The 17,644-nt window shown below is 39.1% G+C and overlaps 1 protein-coding gene across 1 annotated transcript in view; it reads right to left on the reverse strand.

Moving 5' to 3' along the window:
- The window catches only part of tasp1 (taspase, threonine aspartase, 1), a 31,632-nt gene that overhangs the window by 1,290 nt on the left and 12,698 nt on the right, over window positions 1-17,644 (reverse strand). The window contains exons 11-13 of the mRNA XM_079249406.1: window positions 8,564-8,674; window positions 6,975-7,082; window positions 5,925-5,998 (exon numbers count right to left, since the gene is read on the reverse strand). Of these exons, the coding sequence (XP_079105532.1) occupies window positions 5,925-5,998; window positions 6,975-7,082; window positions 8,564-8,674 (293 nt within the window). The remainder of the gene's footprint in view (window positions 1-5,924; window positions 5,999-6,974; window positions 7,083-8,563; window positions 8,675-17,644) is intronic.

A 17,644-nucleotide genomic window follows, 5' to 3' on the forward strand; every position in this document is an offset into this window, starting at 1 on the left:
TAGAGCCGAATAGGAAACCTGTCAAGCACCTTGCTGTGAAACATCATGTGATGATTTCATGGTCAAACACAGAAGATCGAATAAACAGCTTTATATGACTTTCCTGAATGATCCTGATGTGCAAGTCTGAAGGCAGCGCTGCTTTAAAAGCAAATACAAGTTTGTAGTGGGAATCGCTGAGCTGGCTCAGGAACATTTCTGTTCACCGTCAGCATCCACAAATCCCTGTTTAAATTCAACAACACATCACAGAAAAGACTGATGTGATACCGCTGCAGATGCAGGGTTAGGAGCTCATTTCTGGTAAAGTGAAAAACTGTCATGTAATCTGAAAATTTTGAACTTCTGTCCCCTAATAGATGCCAGAAAATAGCAGATTACACATATCACGTGGTCATAAATGGTAAATTTGAATATTGTTAAAGATATATAGAGGCAAGAACGCAGCATGTTACGTCATGCTGTTAGGATACTATCATGTTAAAAAAAAAATTCCACTGAAGCACTTGAAGATGAAGATCAGTACTGATTGGGAGATTGTCCCATGACTCACTATCTCTACCACTCACCAACTCCAAGGGAGACCCCACATTCACATCTACAAATATGGTTTTAACTGCTTGGTTTGTACACAGATGCACTGCAGGTGATTCCAAGTGTAAAAGGAAAATAATCATAGCAACCTGAGAAAGCATGAATATGCACTTGTGTTGTTGAACTATGACATTTTACCTCAAAGCCCAAAGTTTGCAGAGAAAGAGCAAATGGGGAGAAGGAACAGACTGCTAGTGTTTTCTGTGTGAGAAGAAATAGAAAGCAGTACAAGGAGGGGGAAGGTACAAACACAGCTGTGAAGATGGGAGTGATACTTCCACTGGGGATCAAAGGTGACTGACTTGCCCTGTGCTATTAATGGCCATCATCCTCCTTTCCCTGTCTCTACCCCCACAGAGGGTAACACTGACTCCAACGTGGGGGAAAGAGTATATCCACTTCTCAACCAGGCCACTGAATTGGCCTGACATCCCTCCTCCAGATGCGGGACTCGACTGGTCCTTCTTTGTGTTGGCTCAGACTATGGCCCTGAGCACCCTGAGGGCAGCTGTCACTACAACGGGACAAGAGCCAGATAAGGCCAAGCACACATGGCAATGCTCTCAGGGGCCATTATGCCTCCAGTACACATCTCTGGGTTCATCTTCCTCCCTTCATCTTCTGAGATGAGGTTAAGGAAAGGCCTTGTTTAAACTGTTTGAGAGGAGGCTCATAGTCGAGTCATAATCAACTTCTGGTGACATGTTTAATGTTTTTCTTTTGATGTTTGTACGCCAGATGGAAAGAGCTTTGCGATGTTCTCCAACATCCCTGCCACACTGGATATACAGCTGAAAACCACTACTAGGCACAGTTAACTACTAGCAGCGTGGCTTTCTAATGCCTGCCTGACAAAGACTTTTCAGACACAGGACGCAAACATAATGGGGTGAATGATAAAGCAATGACATGAAGTTCTTCAGACAATAGTAAATATTCTGTTTGTTCCTGAGTGAGAAGCAGTTTTTCTCTTGTTTTAATGTATCTGGAGAATTAGCTCTGGACTTCCTCCACAGTGGCTTTTTACACATTCACTTAAAAGGAGGAGATTTTTAACTGAGGATGCATTGCAAATTCTGGAAACATGGAGTGGTGTCTATACAGAGCAGAAATGGTACAAGACAGAGCAACAAAAGAACTCTGTGGGAACTGTTGTGTTTGATGGCAGATGACCTCCAGTGAATGACAGGTTTGATTTCTAAACCAATACAGCATTTCTCCCTACATCCCTGTGTGAGTGGTACTGTATCATACAGATGAGTATGCATGCAACATGCATCGGCATAAGCGCTCGCTCTCTGGAGGGTTTGCTGCTGTATTTTCTACACTTCTTACAATAGAGTTATCTGGCAAAATCACCACATGCGAAGCAGCATAAATGTTGTGAACATCTAATTTTTTTTTTTTTAGATTTATTTTACATACAGTTCTGCTGGAACATGTCTTTTATCATTTCAGGCCTAAATGCACAAGATGTTACCAAGCCCCAAGCTACTAAATCATATGAATGGATTTTTGGCTACATTTACCTCAACTTCAACAATCATTTTGAGTTTATGCTTAAAATTTTAGTAAATGATGTTTTTTTTTTTTTTTATTTCATTACAATGAGGACACATTTTAAAGTCTAGGCTTCAGCAATACATTACAAAGAGTAGTTACTGAACTGAGGCAGTTACCTTGTTGGTGTATTCGTGACAGTAAGATCTCAGTTACTTTGATTTAATGATAGAAGTTTTTCTATTTCCATTAAAGTCTTCGAACATGAACACTTACTTTCACCCATCTGAGATGTCCTATGGAAAGGCATGCTGTACATCTAAACATCTCCTTTAGAAGCATCATAAACAACTCAAACAGTCAACAGAGTTGAAAGGAGAGCAAAGAAATGTACAAAATGCTATAACAGAACAGCATAAGGACATGCAAACCTGCACTGTGCTGCATGACAACTTGTTACACGGCGACTAAACAAACCACATAACAGGACTTTGACTGAGTCCAAATATAACGTGAAAAAACACAGTACCATTGTATCTGTGGAGGAAAAAACAACATTCTTTGGTGATATGAATGTGTTTAGGAGTTGGAGAAGCCACACATTAACGCCACAGTGTGGACCAAAGCATAAATGTAGCTCTGTGACTGTGCAGTTGTTTTTTGTTGTGGTTTTTACGTTCTTCTCTTTTAGAATAATAAAAAAGACAAGCACATGCTATTTATACTCCTTACAAGATGAATAATAAAAACAAGATCCACCATAATAGAAGACAATTGCTGTTTCATATGCAAAAGAAACAATAAGCAGGGAGCCTGAATCGCTTGCCATTTGATTTTCTCTGGCTTTATAAAATTTGAGCAGAAAATCTTTATAGTGGTAATAACGTCCACGAGGAGGAAACAGAGCCATGGCGGGGGTGTTGTGAATCCTACATTTGCTTTTCTTCAGTCCAATCGTGACAACCATAAAACATTAATCTGTCTCAGACGTTCCACCACTGGCTCATCCATGCAGTTCTGGAAAACATAGCGTGACGTTCTGATGTGGATTCGGTGCAAACACAAGTGAATGCTGCAGCAACACCACATGCCATTCCTCAACAATACTGTTTTATTTTTCAGTGAAATGTCAAAAACTTTTTGACAAACAACTCGATTTCCACTGACCAACTTGTGGTTGTAAAACAAGGGAAATAAAGACTGTCAGCATCATCTGACTATCCACGCTGAATCCCCATCTTTACCTCAGCTACAGATCACTGTCAGGTTCCTGCGAAATGATAAACATAAACACCCTGAGAATAAAACCACCATTGAAGGGAAGACAAGTTTGCACAAGTTGAATGTGACCTCTGTCCTAGTCTTGCTACTGTGTATCAGCCCTTTCATGTTCTTATCGCAGAAAAGCAGCGGAAGATGAACTCTGGCTACGTAGAAACAGCCAGCTAACAAGAATGGGAGGAATGTTGGAGGAAAAGCAGCTGAGGCTGTGCATTACTTTGCCTCTTTATGCTTAGTTTAAAAAATGCATGTGCCTTAAAATGGGGGGAATTATTCAGAGAACAAATAAAGCTGAATGGAAACAGAGACTTCAGAAGTTTTTTTTAAAGCAATATGTGACTGAACTACAAGATCTAGTTCATTTGTTTTATTCCAAGTGCTGCAGAAGAAGATGGAGAGTTTCTGGAGCACCTTCTTCCATTCTTTTCTGTCTTTGAGGCAGAATTTCACCACAGATTTACCATAAAGCTTGTGAACATGCAGGTGGCACTTCATGGGCTCTTATAGCACATCCAAATGAAGGCTTGAAATGTCCCATCTCTGGTTTTTTGAACTTCAACCAACTGGAGAGAAAACAGATGCGTTGCACTATAGCATTCTCTTAATTGACATATGTAGGCAGTGAGTAGTGAGCAGCTATGGCCCCAGCTGGGGATCAATGAGTGAAGCCTTGTTTTGCACCCAGTTTGGAGGCATGACAGACAGAACAGCCAGCTGCTCTGGTGTGCACATGGCAAAGCACAGAGAGGCACATTAGAGCTTCACAGCAACTAGCTGCTTACTCTTAAACACAGCAGAGTGAGATTTGGTGGAGCAGCTGTGATCCTGGCTGCGCGCTTCTATATCACTATCACCCACAGCCCCTTAAGAGGAAGTGAATACCTTCCCCCAAGAGATCTGGAGATCACTGCTGACAGATGATATTGAGCTGCAGCCACTGAGAATATTCATTTAGCAAAAACAAACAACAAAAAAAAAATCTCATTAAAGTGATGCTGGGAGATGGGAGTTTTTCTAAAAAACACAAAAGATTAATTTCTTTTGTTCTGGTTGAGTGTTTGTGTTTTTAGAAAACCTTGAAAATGACTTAGGTCATTATTTTAAGTGGGTGACAATATCTAAGGTAACAATGCAACTGAGCAATAGTTCGTACAGGACGAGACGACTCGCAGGCTCAGATTCTCCAGAAAAGCAAACAGACTAGTCACACCTGACAATTATGCTCAACTTTTAATACACTTTTGCATTTTCGGACCAAGTAGTGGCCAGAGATGGGCTGATCAGAGAGTCGGACTGTGAATGAAAAGAAAGGGTTGGAAGGGGGACAAGGACAGGGGGGAGAGAGGACAAACACTTTGAAATCTGAACCAGACTTGAATAACAGTGCCTTCTCTTCATACAGAGATAACGCTAGCCAAACAAATAAATCAGAGCTGAGATTAAACTTAGAACTAAAACCACATTATTAGGACCCTTTGCTGAAGAGGTTAAAGTCACATGATGACTGCAGAGAAAAAAGAACATTTTAGCTAATGTAATATAATGGGCTCCAGTTTACATCCAACCAGTTTAGCAGATTACTGACAATTGTTTGTCATCAGAGCCATTTGTGGAACAGATTGTGAAGACTTATAAGGACTTATTGTGGTGCTTTTTGCATTCTCCATTTCATCTTTTATACATTTTCTTTCCATTTAAAAGATTTACAAAGTTTAAAAAAAAAAAAAGATCCTGACCAATGGTAATTATTCTGTTTTACAAGGGACACTGCTCCTGACCTGGCTGAAACACTCCATTTGTAATCCCGGTTTTTCTTTCTGAGCTTGACGACATCACCATAAACCACTTGTTCGTGAAAACTCCCTAGTGGCTTATTTGGTACGCCCTTAAACACACAACCAGAAGCAGCTCAACACCACACCATGTTTAACATCACACTGACCTATCACACAACACCCGGTTTCAGCGGAGACAGACACGAGCACTAAACTGGAGCATTTCATACAGGAGGAGATCAAAGGTCCTGCAACAAAGAACAGCATGAGGAAAACAATTTTGCTTGTAAATAATGAGACATAAAATCTTTCTCTTGTTGAGGCTATGTGGCATCTGATGCAGGTATGTGTTTGCTTCACACACATCTTCAACCTGTCAAGGTGGAAACCCAGAATAAAACAACACATAATATCACTTCTACTCCTTCCTCTGAGGGAATTCTTCGACACAAACATGTACTTTAGCTACTTGGCAAAGTTTACAAATAAACTATGTTTTAACATGTTTTTATTTTTCTTTAAATCACAACATCCTTCTGAATGAAAATACACAGAAATATCTATAACTTCTATCTGCTTTCATAACTTTTAAACAAAAAAAAAAGGAGACAAGTGCCCACATATAATGGCAACAAAATCATTTCAATGCAATGTTATAATTAAATCAATGTTATTGTTATTACACCTCTAAAAAGGAAGAAAGGAAAAAGTAGAGGATGGACCTTTGAAAGTCACATCAACATGTTTAATTTTAAGGCTAACGGAGAATCTCACCTTTGCCTTGCTATCCTGTGCCGACATATAGCCAACACACATGCTCTCTGTGGTGTGACTCCATAGGAACTCCACTGTGAAGAAACACACAAAACAAGAGTAATAAAAGAGTTGAGGGCATGCTGATTTCATAATACAAAGCTTGCAAAGGAAAGGTTCAGTGACTAAACAGACAATGTTACTGACTGATAAGTAAATTTCCCCAAACAGACAAGTCAGAAGTCTTGCAAAGAGTCAAACAAGGTTTTTCACATGTGTAATAAAGAGAGAGCATGATGGTTGACATGAAAATACATGACTGGATGGTGTAGAAAGAAAAAGGGAAGAAGTTTGGACACCCATTAGACGTACTGGATAAAGTTTTAATCTTAGTCCAGTACAACAAAGTGTCAGTGTAAGGACGACACACAAAAGAGCTTCACCAACAGAAATTTTACATCATTCATTTATTTATTTGTTTTCTATACTGCTTAATCCAGTTCAGGGTCAAAGGGAAGCTGGAGCCTATCCCAGCAACTAGAAGGCGAGAGGAAGGATCAAACTAACATGAAGCAGTTTATAAAAAACACTTACACTGTTGTCAAGTTTAAAACGACGAATTACTTATCCATTCTTCTTTTACAATGGCTGCAGTTTACATGATAAAATGAATATAAATGATAAACAGTTGGCATTAAAGGCCAGAGACGAGTTTTGTGGTCCAAACTTTGGACAAAACTTTGGTTAATCTGAACTCCATGCTGGCAGCTTTCTTCAGCTCCAGGTAGAGAAACCAGATCCACCACTGCAATCAGTCAAACTGGACAGTATACAGAAGGAGCCACTTGTCTGAAGATTAGCTGTTGATTCCATAGTGGGAGGTCTCTGTTTGAATCTGAGATGAAGGGTGTGAAACCAGAGCCTGATTGCACAACTTAAAGCACAGACCACCTGCCAGGAAAGCCCCACTGCCTCATTCCCTCTGCCCATTTATCGAATGAAAGATTTTCACATATTCACAGCCTACAATCATCAATGACATGGAAGTTAGAGACTTGATTCATGTCTTACCTAATATACCCTGAATATTCTGAGATGACTGAGCTTCCACACATCTACAGCACCTCAGGACAATTACTCCACCCAGGACACGATCTTCGCTGGCCAGGAAGGGTGAACCTGGACAAGTAAAGCAAACAATGCAACTGGACAGACTGAACATGAAGTGAACGTGGTTTAAACCCCCAACTCAATTAAAAATTACAAAAAAAAACCATCCATTGAAGTTGCAGTCCACTTAAACTGGAAGCAATTATTCTGACTGATGTATTCATCCTTTTAGCAGACCGTTAAATACAAATATTTCACCCAATCTATGTGGGTTACATAATAGATTGATGACAGGTGGTGTCATTTTAATTATCCACATTGTGATACATTACTGTGTCACAATATTATTGCCTTTCACAGAAACAAAACAAACCTGAAAACAATCTTGGTTTGTTATAAGAAGTCAAACGAAAAAAGTGACAGTTTGATTGAGTGATTAGTTTGGTGCAATAAAATTAAAAAAGGTGTGGTTTGAAACAAAATGGAAAGAAAAAGAGAAAAAAAACCCCACATGAATAAACTACTAACAGCTGTAGCATGCCTTGCAATCCCTCAACACGGCAACAAGTAAAGAGAAAACAGGACCAAATGGAGCGTTTGATGAAAATATTGTGTCTGCATTACAAATTTTTCTTCTTCCACATTACAATGTTTCCTTCACTCAATAAAAACTTTTTGTTCTTATAGGTTGGAAGACTTTTAAACCAAATCTTGTTTCTATAGCTAAATAGTCCAGTTTTACTTTCACGCTGTAAACAAGAGAAATTTGATATTTTTTACAACATTACACTACTTAGCCTGACACTGTGAGTGAAATTCAGTAAAGTACTGGTCTATGAGAGAAATACATGCAAATCTGATCCTAGTGATGTACAGTAGGAGAAACAGGCAAATGTTGGAAGTGCTGTGGCCCGTGAGCCTCTTACTGAACCGCCACAGACACCGTCATCATTGGTTCTGCTAAAACAGGATTTATGGAGCTTTGTTCAACTAGACGTGCATCTTGAAAGGCAACAACAGAAGAAATAACTTCTAAATGACTTCATTCAGCCCGTCCTTGGTGCAACAGATATCCAATACAGAGCCAAACTGGGATGGACTTCTAGGGGCCAGATCAAGGCAGAAACCACCATGTTCCCATTTGTTCTTTCTTCCTCTCTTCTGAGCTATCCCACAGGTCATTCTCAGGCGCAGCAAACACGCTTAACAAGGCTTTCACAAAACTGACCACTTCTGAGAATACGGCAAAATTACATCTTCAAATAAACATCCAGACAAACAATTATGTTTTCCAAAATTATCTGTGGCTGCCAGCTATGATGTGTGGAACATCTGAAAGTCCTGTTTATACCGTGAAAAGGGGACATAAATCAAAAGCTGTCTATTCTGATTCAATTATTTCCAGTGTTCCGAGTTGTTTGCTCATTCCTGATGTTAAGTAAGATCTGCTCATTTCATTCTCGCTGTGTTTTTCTCACAAACACGTTCTTGGCTTGCAGCAATGTGTGTTTGGAAAGCAGTAGTGATCCAGCTACATGTGGGTGACTCACTGATGAACTTGTTTTGCATAGCTTCCAGCAGTGCTTGGTGGGCATCTTCAGACTGCATGGCAGCGGAGCATTCCCGAGCCAGCATGGTGCGAATCAGATGCTCTCCACATCCTGTCAAAACACACACAAATGTAAAGGAAAATCACATGACAATAAAACAGAGGTGTCAGACATGTAGTTAAAATGGCAGTCCCTCAAGACTCTGAGGAGCATTAAAGATCGCTAAAGTCTAAAAATCGCAATTCCAGTCATTCGTAAGTTTAATGACTTTCCTTAAACCTTGCTGAAGAAACATTTGTTTTCTTAAGTTTCTCAGTCCTGATCCCAGTTGGTCTGGCACACAGCATTAATCCCACACACCTTTCACACTTGCGTAGTCAGATATCCTGTAGATGCTCCAGGGACGAGACTGCAAGCGTCAGCCATAATTACTCTGGATTCTCTGTGGATATTTTTACTAGACCACCACTAAAATACCCAGCTCATCAGGGGGTGAGACAATGTATAAATATGTCAACAAATATCCTGGACATTTGCTGTTGCTGTGCGTGCACACTGGGAAAACGTTTTACTTTCTGCTGACCTGCTTTCGGCTCGATCTCTGCAATTGTGGATACTTATCGATACTTGCAGTGTTCATAGCAGTACAATAACCTCGACTGCTATTTCTAAAGTCTTGAGACTAAAACAGCAAGTAATTAACACGCCGCTTCTTGGGAATTTTAGGCAATTGTTACCCCACATACTTTCTCTGGCATTTGCAGCCGGGAGAGCGCATCCCCAGCACAAACCTCCTACAGTGAAGTGTTTGTGAAAACAGCAAAGCGGCAAAAGACCAGGCTAAATTCTCCAGGCTTTCTCATTAAAAATTTCTGATAGTTAAATGTAAAAAAATAGCCCATGGTTCATGCAGGGTGCATGCTTGTAAGAAGTATCACTACTGTAAGTTATAATATTCTTCAGTAGGTATTATCAGTCACATTTTCCTAGTTGGGCTCAAATAAAGGGTTTAATTTATTTATATGTGGAGAATATTTTATCTGCTAAAAGGAGAGCTACAACTTGAAGTAGAGGAATGTAATGCTGAAATACCAAAGTTGTCAATTAAAACGCATCTAAATGTTTATTTTTCTTTTTAAACCAACCTAACTAAGTCAATACTAAAAACATGAGAAAACTTCCACCAGTGTTTGTTTCAGGTGACTCTACTTAACATCTCAATCTATCTGGTAATCTACATTTAACCTGCATGTCGTAATTAGTTCAAAGAGAGCAACAAATATGTTTTTACATTTTGGAAAACAAGGAGTCATGGTAGCCAGCAAATGCTGCACAACAGGTGCGCTTCACTTTTATCAAATTACTGCTTATAGCTGTATGATTACAATCAATATCACACTGAGAAAAATACACAACCTCAATGCATGCTTTCAAATGAATAGTAAATTTACCCATAGCAAGGAAAATTGTGCAAACAAAACACGTCTGGCAAAGCTCTTGAGAAAAGCCATAAAGACAGGCAATATGGCCTCGTTGTTTCTGTAAACACAAATGAAGGCCCCCATAAAACATCAGGTAACTACAACAGAACTGAATGCAGGTCAGTCACTGTGGAGACCAAATGCCTGGAGCAATTTCAAGTTCGTTTTAAAGCAAAGCAGAGTTGGACTGGCCGCGCACTGCAGTGTTTCCACCGTTTACCAGAAACCCTTTTGTCAGAAAGGAACTGGATTTTAATGCAGCTGAACTCGAACCAAGTCAGAAACACAACAGGACACAAATGTAGAAGAAAAGATGCCAAGAAAAGCAGACACAGTCTGAGACAATAAGAAGCCATACAAATAAACCATGATGTTTGTGAGTTGTTCGCTTGAGTGGGCCGCAGCAAAGGCCAGCAGAAGCCGTCAAAGTGAGACCAACATGAGCCGCGTACTACAAAAGTGACTACAATGGAAAGGGGGTGAGAGAGGACGAGTGTGCGCGTGGCTGCTTGAGAGGTGGAAGGATACATAGGGTGACATAAAGGACGAGGGATCATTCTGCTTGTGACAGTAAAAATGATTGTTTTTTTTCTCTCCCCCCCCCCCCCCTTTTTTTATGTTTCTTTTGATGGAAATGCCTTTCATGTTCGGAAATTAAAAACAGGTGTTGTGCTGGAACACACATTATGCTTTCCAAAACCATAAGGCAAGCTTTTTGTTGGTAACATCAAAGCGCAGAGCCACAATATAGAAAGACAGGCTGAGGTGACAATACATACTGATCAAACATCTACATTTGATCCACTGAGGTAACAGATGAACAGCAGACAGTTATTAACTCAGTGGTATTGTGATCCATGATTAATGCAACACATACAAGACAGAGGAACTCAACTGAGTCACCTTTAAGCCCTTTAGCTGCAATAAAAAAAAATTACAGTCCTTCAAAAAAAAAGCAACTTGAAGTCATCAATACAAATAAAAAAAACTTTCATTGTTGCAATGTGAATCAGTAAATACAATTAATTTTTTGTTCAAGATTTTTTAGACAGAAGCATACGTTAGTCTCCAAAACACAGACCATAATGTGCCTACAAAACTATAGTAATGACATCTTCACAGATCCACACAATGAATCGTTAATGTTATGATATATTAGCTTTGATATGTTTTCTGTTGCTTCGCCACCTTTAAAATGTTGCAGTAAATGCTGTGGATCATATACTTAAGTATCATTTACGGTTGCAAAAAATGGAGGCGAAGTCCAAGTACACATAACTCGAGCTTCAGCTTGTCTGATCAAATCAGTTCATCCGCACAGAAATGCATTATGCTACAGATCCACTTCAAAAGGTTTTTTAATATTCCCCAGAAGCTATTGTGCAGACGTCCACACATCTTAAAGAAGACGGTTTATATGGCTTCTCTACCTCACCGTTAAAACTAGGCAATGCTGCTTTCAGGGAGAGAAAGGAGCATATTTTAATTTCTGTAAAAACACAGAGGCATGACTATATATTTTGCATAAATTTACTCAGAAAGAATGCAAACTGATTTCATTACAGCAGATTGGTCCTGAAAGGGAAGGATGTTTTTCTCAAGTTGTCTGAATTAATTCAAACCATAAAAAGCCAGGGGTTAGTCATAGGGAGTCAGGGTTTTGCTGAAGATATAAAAACGTGTCTATAAAAAGGCAATTTAGACCATAAAAAATAATGATGTTCTACTCCAATAAGATTATTTACTCTTCCTTTTTGCAAATGAGGAAGATAAAAACTTTGCTCAAAGCCCTGTTGAACAAAATGTGATACTTGCTTTCTGTCCCCTGGTGGATGCTTTTTGCACTACAATAACTTTGAGGTGTTGCATAGTTATTCAAGGTGTGTATACACACACACACACACACACACACACACACACACACACACACACACACACATATATATATATATATATATATATATATATATATATGTATAAAAATGTATATTTGCTTTGAGACAAACCTTTTTTTATTACATCTTCTTAAAGGCCAAAATAAAGACTTCAAATTTGAAAAAAAAAAAAGAAATTTCTTCCCATTTTATTCTATAACAACCCAATTTTAAGATGATTTAAGAAGTTTTTTTTTTTTATTGCAAATCAAGAAGGTTGAGCCTTCAGAGGAAGTATTACAGAGGCAAATCAATAGCAGTGTGTAAGGAAGCACAAGGGAACATGTCACACAAGCTTTTACCTAGTGTATAATTTCACATATTAATTTCAAAACACCAGTAATGTGGTTTGAAGGAACAATTTTGGATGTAATGACACCAAAACTGATCAATCTGTACATACAATGGTGGCTCAATGAGAGAATTGTCTTTAGCAACATTACAACCCCTGGCAAAAGTAATGGAAACAATACTCTCGGAGGAAGTTTACGCAAGTATTTAACTACCAAAAAATGGATTGTGCGTTGCCAGGCCTCTAGCCCAAGACTTGTTCAGCTTGGGTGTCTTACCTATAACCATAGCTCCTCCTTGTATTGCTTTTAAGGGAAGAGTCTGCAACTAGATTTGGTCTGGCCAAACATTTTCTGACCAATTGAAGGGTGTGACAAAATTATCACTTCGCAGCTAAAACCAGTTTTTTTCCCCTACTAAATTCTATTTTATTGTATTTATATATTTATTTATATATTTTATCATGTTATACTCAAATGGAAACTGTAAAAAATGTTATTTGTATACAGTTTACTGTTAACAACGTGGGTTTTATAGATAATTGGAGCGCTTTTTGGGGAAAGCCTGGTCTTATTAGGAGAGATGGCATCCATCCCACGTTGGATGGAGCCGCTCTCTTATCTAGCAATATGGACTCTTTTATTAGTCAGCTAAATTGACAACTCAGGGTTGGGACCAGGAGGCAGAATTGTAGTCCTACACACTTTTCTGCAGCTTCCCACCTGCCGTCGCCCACCCAAAACCCCATTCCGACCTTATACAACTTCCCAGCAGTAAGAATTAAACAACACAAAAACACTTCTGGGGTTAATCGTGAAAACCTCATAAAAATGGATCTAATAAAATCTGAAAATAAGACAATAAAGTGTGGCCTACTGAATATTAGATCCCTCCCAAATAAGTCTTTATTAGTCAATGACTTGATAGGTGATCACCACATTGATTTATTCTGTTTTACGGAAACCTGGTTACAGCAAGAGGATTATGTTAGTATTAATGAAGCTACGCCAGCTAACTATTTAAACTTTCACATTCCTAGAACTACAGGCAGAGGAGGAGGTGTTGCAGCTATTTTTAAGTCAGAATTTTTAATTAATCCTAAGCACAAAACTAACTATAAATCCTTTGAATTCCTGACATTAAATTTATCTCATCCAAAATGGAATTCAGAGAAACCGCTCCTTTTAGCATTAGTGTATCGCCCACCTGGACCTTACTCCGAGTTTCTGACCGAATTCTCTGATCTCTTGTCTGAGTTAGTGCTGACTACTGATAAGGTCATTGTACTAGGTGATTTTAATATTCATGTTGACGTTGAAAATGATAGTTTAAACATTTCCTTTAGCTCTATTCTAAACTCAATTGGGTTTTCACAAAATGTCAATGGAGCCACTCACTCTCATGGTCACACTCTTGATCTTGTTCTAACATATGGTATTGAGACTGATAAGCTCAAAGTATTTCCTCAAAACCCTGTCTTGTCCGATCACTTCTTGTTAACCTTTGAATTCACTTTATTTGATTACTCACTGACCAAAAATAAATTCTACTATAGTAGATGTTTATCAGACAATAATATTACAAAATTTAAACAATCAATTGAATCAATTTTTTCACATCTACCATGTGTTAGCATGACTGAGAGTCCCCCTTTAAGCCTTACTCCTGCTCAGATTGATCAACATGCTGATACTATAACAGCTTCAATGCGTACAACCTTGGATAATGTTGCTCCCCTAAAGAAGAAGAAATTAGGTAAGATTATGAAGGCTCCCTGGTTTAATTCCCAGCTTCGAGCTCTAAAACAGGCATCAAGGCGTTTGGAAAACAGATGGCGTTCATCAGGACTAGAGGAGTCTCACTTAACCTGGAAAGAAAGTTTAATCGTATACAAAAAAGCCTTACATACGGCAAGAACAGCTTATTATTCATCATTGATAGAGGAAAACAAAAACAACCCTCGGTTTCTTTTCAGCACTGTAGCTAGGCTTACTAGGAGCCGGAGCGCTGTGGAGCCATGTATTCCTTTCTCACTTAGCTGTGATGATTTCATGTATTTTTTCAGGAATAAAATTGACACTATTAGAGATCAAATTCACAATACTCTTCCTTCTACCTATAATGTTGAGCCTGTTGTGGTCTCCGAAGCATCCTTAGAACCAGGATCTGACTTGTGTCTAAATAGTTTCTGTCCTGTCCAACCCTCTGAATTAACTAAAATAATAGCTTCATCTAAACCATCCACCTGTATCTTAGACCCTCTCCCAACGAGCCTCTTTAAGGACATTTTCCCTTTAATTAATACATCACTACTAAATCTTATCAATATGTCTTTAGTGACAGGATATGTACCACAATCATTTAAAACTGCTCTAATCAAGCCTTTACTTAAAAAGCAATCTCTGGATCCAGAGGTGATCGCAAATTATAGACCTATATCTAACCTCCCGTTTATGTCCAAAATTCTGGAGAAAATAGTTTCAGCTCAGCTACATGCCCACCTGAGCAGAAATAATTTATGTGAGGAGTTTCAGTCAGGATTTAGAGCTCATCATAGCACTGAGACAGCATTGGTGAAAGTTACTAATGACCTTCTTATGGCCTCAGACAAAGGACTTGTGTCCGTACTTATCTTGCTTGATCTTAGTGCTGCATTTGATACAGTCGATCATAACATTCTGTTACAAAGACTAGAACAGGTGATTGGAATTACAGGTACAGCGTTAAGCTGGTTTAAATCATATTTATCTGATAGACTTCAGTTTGTTCATGTAAATGACAAGTCCTCCTCCCAAACTACAGTAAGTCATGGAGTTCCTCAAGGTTCTGTACTTGGACCAATACTCTTCACGCTATATATGCTCCCTTTAGGCAAAATTATTAGACAGTATGGAATAAACTTTCATTGTTATGCAGATGATACTCAACTACACTTATCCTTTAAACCAGATGAAACAAATCAGCCCAATAGGCTACAAAATTGTCTCATAGACATAAAGACTTGGATGTCTAGAAATTTTCTCCTCTTAAACTCAGATAAGACTGAAGTAATTCTCGTTGGATCTGAAAAACTCAGAGCTAAATTTTCCGGTTTTGTAATGAACCTGGATGGCATTACTTTAGCTTCCAGTGCTACAGTTAGAAACCTTGGAGTAATATTTGACCCTGACCTGTCCTTTGGCCCACATATTAAGCAGGTTACTAAAACAGCCTTCTTTCATTTACGTAATATAGCCAAAATTAGGGACATTCTGTCTCGGAGTGATGCAGAAAAACTGGTTCACGCTTTTGTTACTTCGAGACTAGATTACTGTAACTCTCTATTACTGGGCTGTCCTAAATATGCCCTGAAAAGCCTTCAGCTGATCCAGAATTCTGCAGCCAGAGTCCTGACCAGAACCAGCATGAGAGATAATATTTCTCCAGCTTTAGCCTCTCTTCATTGGCTGCCTGTTGAATCTAGAATAGAATTTAAAATCCTTCTCCTTAAATATAAAGCCCTCCACAACCAGGCACCACTATATATCAAAGACCTCATTGTTCCTTATATACCAAGTAGAGTACTTCGTTCGCAGACTGCAGGCTTACTTGTGGTTCCTAGAGTCTCAAAGAGCCGAGCAGGAGGCAGAGCCTTTGGTTATCAGGCCCCTCTCTTATGGAATAAGCTCCCAGTTAGTGTTAGGGAAGCAGACACCCTCCCCACCTTTAAGACTAGGCTGAAGACTTATCTTTTTGATAAGTCCTATAGCTAGGGATGGTTAGCATCCCTTAGTTATGCTGCTATAGGTTTAGACTGCTGAGGGACATTTCCTGATACACTGAGCTTCTTTCTTTTTCTCTTTATCTCTTTCTTTTACCCCCCATAACAGTGTTGCATCATTAACATGTATGTCTCCTGTCTCAGCAGGTCTCCCTGGCCGGGAGTAGCAGTTCCTGTTGTCTGTTGTCTTTCTGTCCTCTTCCCCCTACACAGCAGAGGCAGATGGCTGCCTGTCCTGAGCCGGGTTCTGCCGGAGGTTTCCTTCCTGTTAAAATGGAGTTTTTTCCTTCCCACTGTTGCCAGTGTGCTTGCTCAGGATGGGAGATTGAGTTGGACTCAACTCAATCTGTTGGTTTCCTTATATAGGCTGTTATGAATTGGCCTTCATTATGTTTTCCCCTCTGTCTGTAAAGCGTCTTGAGATGGCATTGCCGTGATTTGACGCTATATAAATAAAGTTGAATTGAATTGAATATTTTCAACATTGTGAAGGCTCTAGTGTTATTTATTGTTCAGCAGTAGATGAGAAAGTGCATCAGGGAGACGTCAGAATTGAACTTTACACCTGGCTACGTGAAAGGAGATGCTTTTTTACCAATTGAACTAAATGCTGCGCCTACTAGAGTGTTCAGTTCCAACAAAACCAGTTTCTAACAGCTAACTACCTGTGCTTTAAGAGCAGCTGCAGATTGTGGGCCTCTCTCTCTAGTTTGACTATTCTTAAAGGGACCATGCTGCTCTTTCAACACAGTGCCGTAAACAACACCATGTCTGCTCACTAATAACTCTTGCAATAATTTCTTATCAATATAATCTGGTGGGCCAGATGTTAATGACAGCCACTACAGTAGATCCTGTACAGCCGGCAAACAGCTCAGGGTGGACAGGAGCGAAAGTTCAGGAAAGTAGTGCCTTTATCTACTATTTGATTTGAAGGGGTAATTTGTTTGTTGAAGGAGGCATTACCCCCTCTTGCCACTGCCTAAAGCCAGCCTCAAACACAGCACAACCTGATAACTCAAGGAAACTGCTCAAAAAACAGTTAAGCAAATGAGCAAATATTACATAAATATTTACAATATAATTTTTATCATCTTTTCCAGGTCAAGTAGAAAAAAACCTTTATCGTGATATTTGGATTTCTAAAACAAATACCTGCACAAGTCTAAGTACAAATTAGCCTAAAATGAAATTCAATTGCTTGCAGAGATTAACAAGCTGTTGCACCAGACTAACTGATTTTAAATTTCAATAAGAAAGGTGAAACAATGGAGAAGCTTTGAACTCTATCCAAATAGGTCCAACAATGGGACATAAAAGGTAGTCTGTGTCTGTTACTGAACTGTAAGAAATCGGCTACAGAAAAAGGGATTTATCAAAAGAAAAGCCAAATGTAAACATTCATTAACATATAAACAGAAGAAAACAAAGTCACAGCAGGATAAAGGGAAGCTGTAATGGGCTGCATAACAATGAATAAAAGTGGTACTGAGTGATGATTCCCAAATCTATATTTGGCAAGGAGATTATGCCAGAACTTTTATTTTGAGCATAGAAGTATGACAAACATCCAGAATCACTGACGCACCAGGAGAGATGGCAGTCATTTCACCTA

This window comes from Telmatherina bonti, assembly GCF_933228915.1.
Source record: "Telmatherina bonti genome assembly, chromosome: 11".
NCBI lineage: Eukaryota > Metazoa > Chordata > Actinopteri > Atheriniformes > Telmatherinidae > Telmatherina > Telmatherina bonti.